Source organism: Nicotiana tomentosiformis, chromosome 9 (genome assembly GCF_000390325.3).
Source record: "Nicotiana tomentosiformis chromosome 9, ASM39032v3, whole genome shotgun sequence".
NCBI lineage: Eukaryota > Viridiplantae > Streptophyta > Magnoliopsida > Solanales > Solanaceae > Nicotiana > Nicotiana tomentosiformis.
The window spans coordinates 42,618,556-42,634,767 of record NC_090820.1 but is presented as its reverse complement, the minus strand read 5'-3'; the positions used below and the strand labels follow the sequence as shown (position 1 = coordinate 42,634,767).

Here is a 16,212-nt window from a genome sequence, read left to right as displayed (position 1 = left end):
CCAGATCTTGGAGTTGTAATTTCGGCCAGGAACTGGTGAGAAAGGGTCCTTCTGATGGTCTGACGTAGAGACGTCTACTCGGGCAACTTGGGCTTTTTAATTTTAAGCATATATAAGGGGGGTATAGGTGATGAAAAGCTCCGACCTGCCTCCCCCATGCGTGCTGCCACCGAGCCGCATAGAACGAGCTGCCTTGGGGGCGAACCCCAAGGGCCTGCCTAGATGACTCAAGGGAGTGTCAAGGGCATCCATGCGAGTTTGGGAACTCGTATGGGCTGCGCAACGCCTTAGGGCCTGCGTTGGGCATCAATAGGGCAGTGGAGGCTGCTATCGTGGAACGGCCAGCCCCGCGGGCTGCCGAGTGTTGGAAAGAGACCTCCACGCCGATTGGATACTTGACGCACCTGTCATAGGGGCATCATGTGTCGACTTGTGAGCATGGCTTTGGTTCAGCCATGCAAGCAAGGGTCCGTTGGCCTAAAGGTGCAGGTGTTGGCGACACTGCACTACTTCGGAATGGAAGCGTGCTGCGAGAGGGCTATGTATGGGCATGGCACGAAAGAGGCGCATGACAATGGCCAAGGACTAAAGGTTGCCTTACTCGGGCGAGGCACGAGCTAGTCGCGGATGCACTAGACGAGTGTCAAGCTTGAGGATTGGGCTGTGCACGCGAGAGCGATGCTCAGTCTTTGGCTAAGGACAAGACATGTCCAAAGCCAAGTCCCCAGGGCGCGTAAGGATTGTGATCCTAAGGTGGAGCGCCACGACATGTCTAGGGCCAAGGGCCTAGGCATCTTACGGGCGGCACAAGTCGGGGCGAGGCCCCGACCTACAGGCACAAGATCGTGCTTGGGAAATCCTGGGACGAGGATAGAAAGGCTGGCCCGCGGCACGAATGGGGAGTCCGCGGGCGCCGCACGGGCGGAGCAGGTGCCGCTACCCAATGTAAGGAAATGGGCCCGTGACAACATGCTATGATAAACTTGAAGTTTTCATTTGCCATCTTTAAATGAGCTATTTGAGAATTCAGATAAGCATATACTGAAGAACTAGAAGATTCTTCAAGAATTCTCTTGTGTTGCTTGTTCTCATAATAACTTGATTATACCAGCTGAAGTTGGGACTAAAATTCCCGAATTTTGGAATATATAAAAGGTGAATATGGGCTCATTCACCTATCATGTGAACCACTTATAGATGCATATATAAGATGGTTACATGTATGTTTATTGTCAACCCGTAGTTTGGCATTTGAAATTATCTTTCTTAATTAATAACATAATTTTCAGATTATGAAAATCAAGATAGTTCATCTTGATGATGCTGGTTTATATCCAAGCTAGTTTAGCATTGAATACCTCCTATTAATGGCTAAACTATTGCTTATGAGAACAAAGCCTCGTGTGTTGGTCTAAGATTTTTTTAAATTGCATACAGTAGCACTTGTATGCATCAGACCAACAAAATATGATAAGTCCTCCCCTCACAATTGTTTTAGGATCAGAAATCAAATATTTTTACTATCTAATAACTTTTGATGTGTGGTATATGATTAATTTCTCCACCACAATACACAAAGATATGTTTTCCAAAGAAGATTTGGGATATATGTTAGTTTTTCTAACATTTGGGGGATGGAATAAAACAATTGAAAAATATGCTATATGAATTGAATTATCATTAATATGATCCTCACTTAGAAGATAATTCAAATCAAATGCCAGAAGTATTTGCTGATCCAAAATTAAATATCATATTTCAACTGCAAATGCTCCTATTAAAATTAAGTCCCTGAAGGATAGAGTTTACTATACGCATGAAGCGTGGTAGACCAATCGGTTCCAAAGGTAACAATCCTTGAAAAGAATAGGAGCAAATGATCAAAATGATCATAATAAGGAGGAAATAAGCTCTGGAAGAGCCCACGACATAACATTTCATGAAACTCCTGAAGAAGTTCAGGTACCTGAAAATAAAAAAAGTGATGAGATCTTAACAAGTTATGTGACTTGCGAACCGATATGAAATGATCGTCGACGATGTATTTGATACAATATAGTACACAATATTATAAAAGATTGTGAGGACCGAACCTGTAGTCCAGACACCTGAAGATGTCATGCCATCTAAATGCAAGGCATAACCTATATGACTCATTTGATTAAGTCTATATGAAGATCCCTGAAGGATTTAAAATGCCTGAAGCATATAGTTCAAAGCATCGTGAAATGCATTCAATCAAAGTACAAAGATCTTTGTACGGTTTAAATCAATCTGGGCGCATGTGATATAATCGCCTCACTGAATTGATGAATGAAGGTTATGTAAATGAAGGCATTTGTCCATGCATTTTTACAAAGAAAACAACATCATAGTTTGTTATACTTGTTGTTTATGTTAATGACATAAATATCATAGGAACTCCAGAAGAGCTCCAAAGGGAAAAACTTTGTCTTAGTCTGCAAATTGAATATTTAGCATACGGGATCTTTATCCATCAATCTGTCTATACAGAAAAGATCTTAAAACGCTTTTATATGGACAAAGTGCACTCATTAAGTACACCAATTGGGTGTTCGATAACTTGAAGTGAATAAGAATCCGTTCTGACCTCCAGAAGAGGATGAGGAACTCCTTGGTCTTGAAATACTCTATCTCAGTGCAATTGATGCACTTATATATCTTGTTAATGCTACAAGGCCTGACATAGCATTTTCTGTTAATTTACTAGCAAGATATAGCTCTTCTCCTATACGGAGACATTGGAATGGGATTAAGTATATATTGCGATATTTAAAGGGAACTCTTGATATGAGTTTGTTTTATACTAACAAAGGTAGTGCAGATCTTGTTGGTTATGCAGATGCAGGTTATTTATCTGATCCCCATAAAGTTCGATCTCAAATCGGCAAGCAGGGAATGCATATGGTTGAGATCAATGATTTATTTTATTCGAGAAAAATATGGGTTGGAATGTGATAAAAGACCCACAATTTTATACGAAGACGATGCTGCATGCATAGCCCAATTGAAGGGAGGATTTATAAAAGGAGATAGAACGAAGCACATTTCACCAAAATTATTCTATGCACACGATCTTCCGAAAAATGGTGACATTGATGTGCAACAAATCCGTTCAAGTGACAATCCAACAGATTTATTTACTAAATCTTTACCAACTTCAATTTTTGAGAAGATAGTATACAAGATTGGAATGCGAAAACTTAAATATTTGAAACAAGGTTTTCATCAGGGGGAGTAAAATACGCGATGTACTCTTTTTTCCTTACTAAGGTTTTTTTCCACAGGGTTTTCCTTATAAGGTTTTTAATGAGGCAGCTAGAAATGCGTATTACTAAATATGTGTACTCTTTTTCCTTCACTAGGATTTTTTCCACTGGGTTTTTCCTAGTAAGGTTTTAACGAGGCACAATACCTTTTAATGAACATCCAAGGGAGAGTGTTATAAAAATAATTATTGTGGATGTCCATTTATTACCCCGTTATAGATAATCTTCCTGAAGAAGATTATCCATTTAGTACCCTGTTGAAGTTTATCTACAAGCAGCTGATGCAGGCAGGTTGCAAGCAGTTGATGTAGGCAGGTTGCAAGCAGCTCAATGAAATGATTTGCAGCAGCTTCTTATTAAACAGGCAAGTTGCAAGCAGCTCATGCAGACAGCTTACAAGCAGCTAAAGAAAAGCCTTGCAGCTGCTTCCTGAAAAGCCTCGCAGCTGCTTCCTTTCTTCTATAAATAGAGGAGTTTTCAGTTCATTATTTACAACAGTTTGAGCTTAAATAAAAATATCAATCTCCCTCTATACTTGTGTTCGGTTTCTTTACTTTATAGTCTTTATTTTATAACACGTTTATATATTTTGCTCAATATTAAACATTGACTTTACATACTTGATAATATCTTATCCAATAATTTATTTGAATTAATAGATAGGTTGGAAACCAACAAGCATTGTTGTTTTCAATGCTAAAGTTGATGTTGTATTTTAATTAACCATCAGTATTGAAATCACATTATGTCATTTGATTTCGTTATATGATGAGTTGGTGGTGCGTCTATATATATATATATATTGTCACTGTTACTCAAATAAGGATAATAGGTGAGTTTATGAAAAATATTTTCTTGAGGCTCCTCCAAACATTATCAGCACTAGATGCTTTGTTACATGTACACCCATACTATACATTTTTATTTCAATAGTAATAAGTCACTTTTTTTTTTTTTTTGCAGACGTTGGTATTTGAAATGTTGTCTCTCAATAATATCCTCATTTATTGATTATCAGGCTCCTCCTGTTAGCCATAGTTATATTACTCCTATTATATATGCTAAGTTGTTGCTGAGCAAGAATGCTGCGTTGTGATCATGAACATACGATGGCAACGACTGGGAAGGTCATATTAGCCGAGAATATCATGTATATAATACTAATATACAACAAATGGACAACATATTTTAAAAAAATAAATAATTGAGTTAACGCTTACATCAAGAAAAAGAAGTTCCAATTAAGCATAATAATTATCACATCTATCGCTAACAAGGTGGCTTGATGATGAGGCATCATTCCACCGACAAGTTTGCACGTGTCTTCTTATGTAGAAAAACAGTGTTATCATTACATTACAGTGGAAGAAGTAAACTACTATTCAATTCTTTACTTATTAAGAAGAGGTTATATTAGCAGCAAGGGCAATTGTATTGATAAAAAAAGCACATGACACGTGTACCGTTTAAAAAAGGACATGTGGTAGGAACTGTTCAACCAACTTGCGAAACAGACAGAATACAAATTCGGAGATAGGCAAAAGACTCCTCAGAAGATCAACTCCAGTACACAAGAAGAAGGTTTAGTGTTCGAAACTTCATATACGATGAAGGAGTTCAGGCAAAACAAATATAACACGAAAAATTCGGAATTCAATATTTACTCTAAGGTAACAAAACCCAACATTAAAGCAACCTGCAAATTGTTCAATGACCAAAATAAATGAATGTAATGGCAACATACCTCAAGGAAACGGCATCTCGGATTCCTCCCTATAAAAGCTCATATTTTTTCATTCTGGAAAACAATCTGTAATCATCCACACCCTTGCTTATATTAGAAGCTCTATTATTCTTTTATTAGTGTACTTAACCGCGCTTCGCGCGATTGTGAAAAAATTTAAAATATGATTGAATATTAATGTCATAATTTTATAGTAAGAGAATTGATCACGCCCAACTATACATTATAAAAAGGACTAAGCGGTCGTCGCAAATATATTCCGACTAATAAGTCCGGAGTCGAATCCCACAGGGAATTAACCTATCAGCCACAGCTGCTAGATACGTACAAATTTACGCAATCAATCTTCAGAAATATTTAAATAATAATTTGGATGTTTATTAACTAAATATTACGTAATGAAAATGCAATACTAAATGACTAACTACGAACGGTTTGTAAACAAGAATTGGAATGATCTAAGGTTGTGATTTCCCCTATTGTCAGAATCTTTTCCGCTACATTTTCTATAAATTCGCCTAAGTCTTCTCTATCGATCATGAGCACTATGACTATCGTAACTCTCTCCCGAGTAATTATCACAATTTACTAGACATATTCTCCCGAATTACGCTAGCTGACATTAAGTAAGGCTCACTCAGATCGCGCCAAGATTTCGTTATCCCTAATCCCACATTTAAACCCTTCGTATTGATTCCTCATATACGTTAGGAGTGATGTTGTTCAACATCTACTTAAATATGCACTCTCTCCCGAGTAATACATACTAAATAGGCACAGCTAATTGAGGGCCCTTCAATCAACCACATGAATAATATAGTTGAACAAATAGAAAAAATATTACTGCAAATTTGTATTAACATAACAAGAAAATCATCCTTCAATAGGTTCCATCAAAACCCTAGATTAGGAGTTTAGCTACTCACACTCATAGTAACAATATCCTAAATATTTTGCATAATTCAATTACAAAGTAAAGATGAAAGGATGTAGAAATCGATGATTCTAACTCCCAACGGTTGATTCCACAAGCTATTCTTTTCTCCGGTTATAAAAGTCCTCAAAAGTGGCATTTTTAGGTCTATTTATATGTGTAGAAAAAGACCTAAACATGTAGGCAAAGTCCTAATCAAACCCGGAGACGAAATAAGTCTTCAAAACTCGGACTGTGCACGCCCAGACCTGGACCCACGATGCCTAAAGCCATTTGGACCTCGCCCCAGACCTGGCGTCGCCAGGTATAAGGCCTGGTCAAGCTCTCCTTCTGCCCCGCCAGGTCTCTCGCCAGCTACAAGTCTGGCGTCACCAGGTATAACGCCTGGTGTAGGCCTGGCTTCGCCAGCTTCTCCTTTTCACTGCTCCCGAGCACGCTTTCGACTTTTAAATATCCCCTTTTCACTACTTTCATGTCCAATTCATCTACACATAAAATAGACTTCATTACGAGCAAATAAAGTACAATTTATCATTAAAGTGTATAAACTGCAAGGCGGATAGTGTGCTAAACCGTAAATTATAGCCACACATCAATACCCCACACTTAAATATTGTCCGTCCTCGAACAATCAGACCACACTTACAGACACAACGTCACTAAGTAATTCCCTTAACTCCTTGCACCAAGAATATTTAAAATAGTCTAAGCACAAAGGTGTAACATCCTCGCCTCAAGATTTGACACACAAATACCATGACTTATTCACAATTCACTTACTGTAATATGGAGGTCAATGACATTACCTTTTCTTTATGAATCACGTGCCTTCACCCAAAAAAGAGCTCAGTTCCACACACAATGAATTTTAAAAAAGTAGGAACTCAAGATAGGAAAAATTCACTCGCTCTCAGAAATAACATTCACATGCCACAAATGATGCACCATAGGCTTGTCCGTAGTGTAATACTCTATTAATCGAGCTTATTCAGTCTAAAATCAAATAGAACTTTGATTGGTTGTAATGTAGGCTGCGGATCGGGTAGGATACATTTGGATATAAGTGACTACATCTCCCTTAAACACTTTAATACATACACTTTAATATTCAAGCCCATATTTATGTCAAACCAAAACTCCACCTTAACTTCACTTTATATTAGCTCCTACTTCTTTAAGCACCAGTATATCACTAGCCACCACCATCAAGAATTATTTTTTTTTCTTTTCAAACGGTGCACCTTTCTCCTTATCTCAATTGTTCCGCTCAAAAGCCAATCCACCACCCCCACACTTTAACTTTTTCATAATTCATCACAATTCAAGTGCTCATGAGAGGTGACAAGGTTCAAATATATGGTCGATTCAAACAAAGGGGTACGGCTTGTAATTTGGTTACCAAAGAAACATGATTATAGGCTCAAAGGGGTTAACTACAATACATAACTTTTAGGTGGGTAAACTATATATATCTGGCTTAACAAAGAAACGCCTATATCACTTCTCAGACTGAACAAGACTACTATTTCGTTTTGCACGCACAGATGGCAAATTCTAGACATCAAATGCAATGCACAGAATACATACAAAACTCACACAGACATGACACATTACTCACTCAGGATTGGTTTCATCGCGACACTCCAGTCAAAGCAGTTAAGCAAAATTAGGAATCTACGATTTAAGGTACTTATGCTAGAGTCAAAAAATCGAGTCTAAGTGTCACAACCATAGTACTAACTATTCTTAAGGTATAACAAAACTAAGAGATATTGCTACAATTAAATGCATAGCTCCGTGATTTTTACTCCTAAAAATTAAACTAACTATACCCGGTTCAACTAAAAGCCCTTGAAAAATAACCGCGGCCCAAAGAAAAACCAAGGGGGAATTACTAGACTACCTAAAAAAAATCTTTTTGGTTTTTTTCTCTAAACTTACTTCCCTCAAGAAAACTGTCTAGGAGATCCATCGTCGGGAAGAGTCCAGTTTCTCTCTCTCTTTCTCTCTCTCTCTCTCTCACTCTCTATATATATATATATATATATATATATATCATTTGTTTTATATTTTCTAACTAAAATAAATAACAAAAACAAATCACTAAAACCAAATTCTTAAAACAAATAACTAAAACCATTATCTAACGAAAATGACACTTACTAAAACAACTACAAGTAATTTCTACAAGTCTCCACCCCACACTTAGATCATGCATTGTCCTCAGTGCACGCACAAATTGACAAAATAAGAAAAATGAGTAGGGTGAAAGGAAACTCCCTGATCAAATTGCGTCCTCATACTCTAAGGCTCTTCACTCTTCACCATGTGCTTCCTCCTCATCATCATCATCATCCTCATCATCTGACTGCTCCGGCTCAGCCTCAGACTGCTCAGGATTGTTGCTATCCTCATCATCGGGGAGTCTATAGCCATCACCTGTCCTAACCAACTGCTGGGCATGACCATTGAGCGGGTACCGCTGCTCCAATAAGGTCCTCTCCTCAGATGTGGCCGGACGACCCCCTATCCTTAGCTGCAAATCCATCATCCCATAGATATGGGCCATAAAACTATCATCATGAGCATTGCGCTCTGCACCTGTTAAAGATGTCATGGCAGTCTCTTCTTTCAGCCGGAGACTAGTGATGTCCGTTTGTCGTAGGGGCTGATCGATGATGTGGTCAAACTCTGGCTCCTCCGCAACCTCCTCATGTCTTAAGTACTGAGTTAGAAAATTGGCAAATGGCATTCGATCGACCTTCTTACTCGTTCTGACTAAAGACATTTGGTAGTGGATCAGATGACCCACATTCACCCTTTGACCGGTCATGAGGAAGTAGAGCGTACATGTCCTCTCACGGCTAATGAGCGCTCCATGATTGCACGGTAGAAGCCGTGCATTTATCAGTTTAAGCCTCACTTGAGCCTCCGCCCTCATCTTCTTCTTGGGGAACCTCTTGTGCCGATTAGTTTCCTTATCCCGGACCCATGCTGCCGTAGAATCGACACCACAAAGCGTGTGTCTCAGCTCTCTATATGTAGGCCGGCGGATGAAGTGGCCCAATGGTTCCACAGGAACATCCGGAGCACCTAAAATGTTACATATGGCCGTAGCTGAAAAATCTATCAATCGCCCATGAATCGTCACCAGCTGTTCAGTATTTTGTAGATCAAACACTGCATAGAATTCTCGGACTAAGTTGAGATTAATGTCCCATGTGTTCTTGAATATATAGCTCAACCCCTTGTCCTGAATGCCCCTGAAAATTGCCTCATACTTTGCTTTCAAGCTGCATTCGTGGATAGCTGCTTCCGGGTGTACATGTTTAGGCCTACAACGCTTGTACCAATCCTTAGTATGCGGTGGTATGTTGTTGATGCCAAACTCCTGTTGTCCTTGTGGTTGTTGATGCATGGCTTCTATAGCTGCCACAGCTTATACTCCACTTAGATTGGAGGTAGCTTCTCCCCATTTTCTCTTCTTTGGGGGAGGTGCGGAGGCCGCCTTTGCTTTAGCCGGCACAATGGAAGTAGCCTTTCCTTTGCCTGTGTCTTTTCTCGGAGGCATATTCGTTCCTACTCAAGTAATCATTAATCAGTTAAAACTGTATTACACATTACACACATAGTGTTGCCCAACATTCCGAGGTTACTCAGACTTCACCTCGTATTTTCTTAACATTAGAATCAAAGAACAACACATGGGCTATCCATGAGCCACCCCATACTTAAAATTTTAACGTGGTGCACGACTACACAACACTAATCTATTAATCTCGGAGACTCGGGCTCCAATGGGGACAAGGAATGCCATTGAGGCATTATAGCAAACACTTAGCATGCAACTAGTGACATGGGAGTGCTTATAGGGGTGGGGGATTGCCTCACCCTCCCAAATCGGCTTGGAAGTTCCGTACTACCACATGTTCATACAATCGCAACACCATTCCTATGGGGTTCTTGGGGTTGGGACACACAAACACAATACTACAATGAAGAGCAACCACCAAATTTTGTGTGTAATTGCATACCTTTACCCAACTCGAAATTGCAAGGGAAAGAGAGAAGAATCATACCTTAGAAGCTTTTGAGAGGAAGGAGTTGCTTGAAAATTTCTGGTGAGACAAGGGGAGATTTGTGCAGTGTTGTGCAATGGTGAGAGCAAAACTGGTAAAGGGTGAAGGGTGTTTGAGATTTTTTTTTCTTTTGTTGTGTGTTTGGTCTAAATTAGGTTAGGGTTTTTGTATTTTGTTCAGTGTTTTGGGCATGTAAGTGAGGAGGTTCGAATAAAATAAGGGGAGAAAAATTTAAAGAGGCCGTAAAAAAACTTACCTGGCGTCGCATGGTGCATAACCTCGCGTAATACCTTACCTAGCCAGCTCAAACGCGAGCTTGGAGGCTTGCTGCACGAAGCCTGACGCGCGAAATACCTGGGCTCACCTTTGGCGATGCGAGCCGTAGCGCCTGGTTCACCTGGCTTCACCTCTGGCGGTGCGAGCTCAAACGTCAGCTCTACCTGGCCTTACCCCTCGCGGAGCAAGCTACGTCACCTGGTTTCCTTCTTGTGACGCTTAAAGCTCTGATCGTCTCGCCCAAAATCACCTGCAAACTTGTTAGTACCTAAAAACGAAAAGAAAAATTCTAACTACACTAAAAATCAACTATGAATTGGGTTGCCTCCCAACGAGTACCTCAATTAACCTCGCGGCACGACGAATACGACATTACAACATTACAACATTACAATGGGTTGCCTCCCATAAAGCGTCTGATTTAACGTCGTGGCACGACGTAGATAATTTCACTTAAGGCTTGCTTAACCTTTGTGGCTCGAGCAAATGAGTCACCGATACTACTTTCGCATCTTCCATGCCCAAATAATGTTTTAACATGTGCCCATTGACCCTAAACGCGCGAGAGTCATTTGCTGCAGCAATCTCTATGGCTCCGGTCGGGTGAATCTCTACCACACTAAATGGTCCTGACCATCTTGACTTTAATTTACCCAAAAATAACCTCAATCTTGAATTGTATAGCAATATCATATCTTCGGGTTTAAAACTCCGCTCAAGAATATTTTTATCATGCATCATTTTCATTCTCTCCTTGTATAATCTTGTGCTCTCAAAAGTGTGGTAATGAAACTCATCAAGCTCGGGTAACTCTGTGACTCTACTTGTATCCGCAACTTCTATATCAAGATTAAGCTGCCTCAATGTCCACAAAGCTCTATGCTTCAACTCCACTAGTAAGTGACACGTCTTCTCAAACACCAATTTATATGGCGACATGCCAATTGGAGTTTTGAAAGCAGTACGGTAGGCCCAGAGTGAATCATCTAGATTTCTCGTCCAATCTGTTCTTGTAGCATTCACAGTCTTTGTTAAAATACTCTTTATCTCTCTATTCGAAACTTCCACTTTCCCACTCGTTTGTGGATGGTATGGGGTGGCGACCTTGTGGCGTACATCATACGTTTCTAACAATTTTGCGAAGGGTCGATTACAGAAGTGAGTGCCTCCGTCACTGATTATTGCCCTTGGAGTGACAAATCGGGTGAATATATTCTTTCTCAAAAAATTGATTATCCCCTTTGCATCATTTGTAGGGAGCGCTGCAGCTTCCACCCATTTGGACACGTAGTCTACAGCTACGAGTATGTATTTGTTGCCATATGAGCTGACGAAAGGCCCCATGAAATCAATTCCGCATACATCAAACACTTCTACCTGAGAGCAGCATGGTCAGTATAAATAATTACCTTAGAGCCAATCAGGTATGACCTGAATTTGTCAAATGCAAACACCATTGCTAGCATCTCCTTCTCGATCATCATGTATTTTAGTTGGGAACCACTCAAAGCTCTACTAGCGTAATATATTGGATGCATGACTTTGTCTTTGCGCTGTCCAAGCACTGCTCCCACATCATAGTCGCTTGCATCACACATCAGCTCAAATGGTTGCTCCCAGTCAGGTGCAACTATGATGGGTGTTGTCACCAGCCTCTTCTTCAATTCCTCAAAAGCTACCCTGCAATCATCCGAAAACACAAAAGGGTGATCTTTTTCAAGTAATTTACACAAGGGGTTAGCAGTTTTGAAAAATTCTTATATAAATCTTCTATAGAAGCCGGCGTGCCCCAAGAAACTTCTTATTGCTTTGACGGACATGGGTTGTGGAAGCTTTTCAATCACATCAACTTTGGTACAATCTACCTCAATGCCCTTACTCGACAATAGGTGTCCCAAGACTATACCTTCTTGTACCATGAAATGACATTTTTCCTAGTTGAGTACCAGATTCGTCTCGACACATCTTTTTAGCACTCTTTTCAAATTCCTTAGGCAATCATCGAATGAGTCTCCCACCACTGAAAAATCATCCATAAAGACCTCCATGATGTCCTCAACCATATCAGTGAAGATGGATATCATGCACCTTTAAAATGTGGCGGGTGCATTGCATAGGCTGAACGGTATCCTCCGAAAGGTGTAGACGCCATATGGACAGGTGAATGATGTTTTCTCTCTATCTTTCGGGGCAATGGAGATTTGATTATACCCCGAGTATCCATCTAGAAAGCAAAAGTGAGACTTCCCCGCCAATCTATCTAGCATTTGATCAATGAACAACAAGGGAAAATGGTCTTTTCGGGTGGCCTTGTTCAATCTTCTATAGTCCATACAAATTCGCCATCACGTGACTGTTCTTGTTGATATCAACTCGTTGTTATCGTTTTGCACTACATTCATCCCACCTTTCTTAGGTACACATTAGACTGGGCTAATCCTGTTGCTGTCGGAGATGGGGAAAATAATTCCCGCATCTAACTACTTTATCACCTCTTTTTTCACAACTTCCTTATCTTATGCATACAGAAGGTCGGGCTGATACCCTTAATGTCTGCAATGGTCCAACCAATTACAGTTTTGCACTCACTCAATACCTGCAAAAGCTGTTCTTTCTGCATATCTAAAAACCTAGATGAGATAATAACAGGTAAAGTTGAGCTAGGTCCCAAGAAAGCATACCTGAGGTGAGGTGGTAGCGGCTTCAGCTCCAACTTTGGTGGCTCTTCTATCAATGGCTTAGCTGGAGGAATTTTTCTTTCTTCTAAGTGCAAAGGCTCAAATTCGAGCTCTCTTTTCCAAAACCCTTGGCCTTCAAGGGCCAGTACCCATTCCGCCAAATCCTCTCCATTTACTTCATCTAAGTTCATGAGACAAACCGCTAAAGGGTCTTTAGAGTTCAAGGTTTCATCTTCCTCCTCTAAAATTACATTCACGACTTCTATTAGAGAGCGGTTAGCAAATTCACTTGGTCTCCGCATAGATTTCTGCACATTGAATGTTATTTCCTTATCATTTAGTCTCATTTAGAACTCTCCCATCTCACAGTCGATTAAAGCTCTCCCAGTGGCCAAGAATGGTCTTCCCAAAATTATGGGAATCTCCTCGTCAACCCGCCAGTCTAGAATGACAAAATCTGCCGGGAACACAAACTTCCCAACCTATACTAATACATCATCAAGGATACCAGAGGGCCTCTTCACTGTCCTATCGGTCAGCTATAGTAACATGGACGTGGGTCTAGCTCTTCCAATGCCTAACTTTTTATAGATAGCCAAGGGCATCAAGTTTATGCTTGCCCCCAAATCACAAAGTGCCTTAGCAAATGCATAGTTACCTATTGTGGGATTGTAAAACTCCCTAGATCAGATAACTTCTCAGCTATGGGTCTCTTCACAACAACATTACATGTCTGAGTCAGTGTAACTATGGCCAAGTCTTGAAAGTCGAACTTACGAGACATCAAGTCCTTCATCATTTTTGCATAACCAGGCATTTCCTTTAAGGCGTCAATCAATGGAATGTTAACCTAAATTTGTTTCAACATCTCCAAGAATTTCTTATACTGCTTATTTTTTTTATATTTGGCCAATCTTTGGGGGAAGGGTGATGGAGGACGCTTCTTTCCTGTGATTTGATTTTGAACCTGCTCAGGCACTGCTTCTACTGGCGTTTCTTGTGCTACCTCAGTCTCCTTCACAACCTCTTTTTCTTTGCTTGTGCTCTCTTGTGCATGTTGTACCGTCACCTCTGTCAACCCTGTTGAATCATCTATCTCAATGGGTACTGGCACAAGTGTTTCAGTAGGTCAAATTTTGCGAGCCAGCTCTTGCTTCAGCTCTAGGTCTCTACCATTTCGTAGACTCACTGCCATAAGCTGTTTCGGGCCCTGTTCTTTTGGATTGACTTGTGTATCTGCAGGTAACGTCCCTTGGGGACGATTGTTTAGAGCCATAGAAATCTATCCTAATTGAATCTCAATACCCTTTATCGCTGATTCATGTGAGTCTACTCTCTGTTACATTTTTCCCGTGGACCCAATCAGTTGTTGCAGCATTCCCTTAAGTTCAGTAAAACCATCATCTTGTCTCATAATCTGTTGTTGTTGAGGTTGTTGGTAAGTCAGCTGCTGATTTTGCTGGTTGTAACCCTGTTGCCTTTGGTAAGGCACAACTTGACCCAATGGTCGTATAGCTCCAGGATTGTTGTTGTTATTATACTGCTGCTGCGCTGGTCTATATTGTTGATTTTGTTGACACCAATTCTGACCACCTTGCCCCTATCCCCCATAGTTGGCTACATAATTCATATCTTCTTGATAGTGCTGGTTGTCACCTTCCGCACTCCACGAGCAAGCATATGGTTGATTAATGCATGGTGTACATAAGCCCCTATTAGTTGCGTCAACTATGTGAACCTGCTGCCTGATTCATCAATCTTCTTGGTGATGATACTCATTTGTGTCATTAGAGTGGCCATATTCTTAGCTATGGAGTTGTTTGGGTCCAAAGCCACTGAGTGAACTACCAGAGTGATCGTAGAAACTCTTGTCATCCATCCTGAGTTTTGGGCTATCTTATCAAGTAGGATCTTGCATTCTCCAAATGTTTTACTCAAAAATGCTCCCCCTGCTAAAGCATCAACATTGGCCTTTAAGCCGTCAGCCAGTCCCATGTAGAATCTCTGCCCCAACATCTGATCTGGAATGCCATGATGTGGACACTTAACCAACATACCCTTGAACATATCCCACGTTTTTGTAGTGATTCTGTTGGTCTCTGCCTGTAGCTCAATATATCATCAATCTGTTGGGCAGTTTTATTGAGTGGGTAGAATTTGTTCAAATATTGCTTGGCTAATTCCTCCCAGGTAGTGATAGAGTTTATGGGGAGTGAATTAAGCCAAGTCTGAGCTTCTCCTGTCACCGAGAATGGGAACAATAACAACTTTATTGCGTCTGGTGTCACGTTAGGTTGCTTTGCATGACACATATCGACATGGAATTCTTCAGATGCTGCTGAGGATCTTCAATGTGTGACCCTGAGAACAGTCCCTTGTTCTGCAATAATTGTAGCATGTAATTTGTGATTTGAAATGATTCCGCTTGTATTTGAGGGACTACAATTGCAGTTGTCAGATTGTCGGTGGTGGGTTGTGCCCAATCATATAATACTGCTTCTGGTACAAGAGGCACCACACCCTGATTGTTTGGTTCATTCGCATTTTTTCTGTTGTTGATTGGATTTTCTATTTCGTCACCCATGTCTGGTTCTATTTGTTCTGTCAAGTTTTATTGTTGTTTGCTTTTCTTGTTTGCACGATTTAGTGCCTTGAAAACCTTTTCTGGATCTGATAACGCTTCGAGCAGTTCACCAGTTCTTGAGGAGTTCCTAGGCATGCACCTGTAATACCCAAGACTAAAAACGTTAGAATTTCAATGTATTTGATTTAGAATGAGGAAAATTGACTACACCGAGAATTCTAGCACTTCTTTTAGCTGCAATTAATAACACTGTCAATTCCCTGGCAACGGCACCAAAATTTGATCACGCCTAACTATGCCTTATAAAAAGGACTAAGCGGTCGTCGCAAATATATTCCGGCTAATAAGTCCGGAGTCGAATCCCACAGGGAATTACCATATCAACCACACCTGCTAGATACGTACAAATTCACGCAATCAATCTTCAGAAATATTTAAATAATAATTTGGATGTTTATTAACTAAATATTACGAAATAAAAATGCAATACTAAATGACTAACTACGAACGGTTTATAAACAAGAATTGGAATGATCTAAGGTTGTGATTTTCCCTATTGTCGGAATCTTTTCCGCTACGTTTTCTATAAATTTGCCTAAGTCTTTTCTATCGATCATGAGCACTATG

At 40.3% G+C, this 16,212-nt stretch overlaps 2 protein-coding genes across 2 annotated transcripts; both read right to left on the bottom strand.

Annotated features, from left to right (window-relative positions):
* Positions 1–9,483: 9,483 nt before the first annotated feature.
* On the bottom strand, positions 9,484–13,348 carry LOC138898669 (uncharacterized). Its single transcript, XM_070184750.1, has 4 exons — positions 13,005–13,348; positions 11,733–12,003; positions 10,793–11,700; positions 9,484–9,547 (listed from the first exon to the last, which is right to left on the bottom strand). The coding sequence occupies exons 1-4, from the start codon at positions 13,346–13,348 to the stop codon at positions 9,484–9,486; spliced, it is 1,587 nt and encodes a 528-aa protein (XP_070040851.1).
* Positions 13,349–13,659: 311 nt separating this feature from the next.
* On the bottom strand, positions 13,660–15,585 carry LOC138898668 (uncharacterized). The gene is made up of 6 exons (XM_070184749.1): positions 15,445–15,585; positions 14,740–15,104; positions 14,345–14,557; positions 14,191–14,237; positions 13,969–14,108; positions 13,660–13,851 (listed from the first exon to the last, which is right to left on the bottom strand). The coding sequence occupies exons 1-6, from the start codon at positions 15,583–15,585 to the stop codon at positions 13,660–13,662; spliced, it is 1,098 nt and encodes a 365-aa protein (XP_070040850.1).
* Between the last annotated feature and the right edge of the window lie 627 nt (positions 15,586–16,212).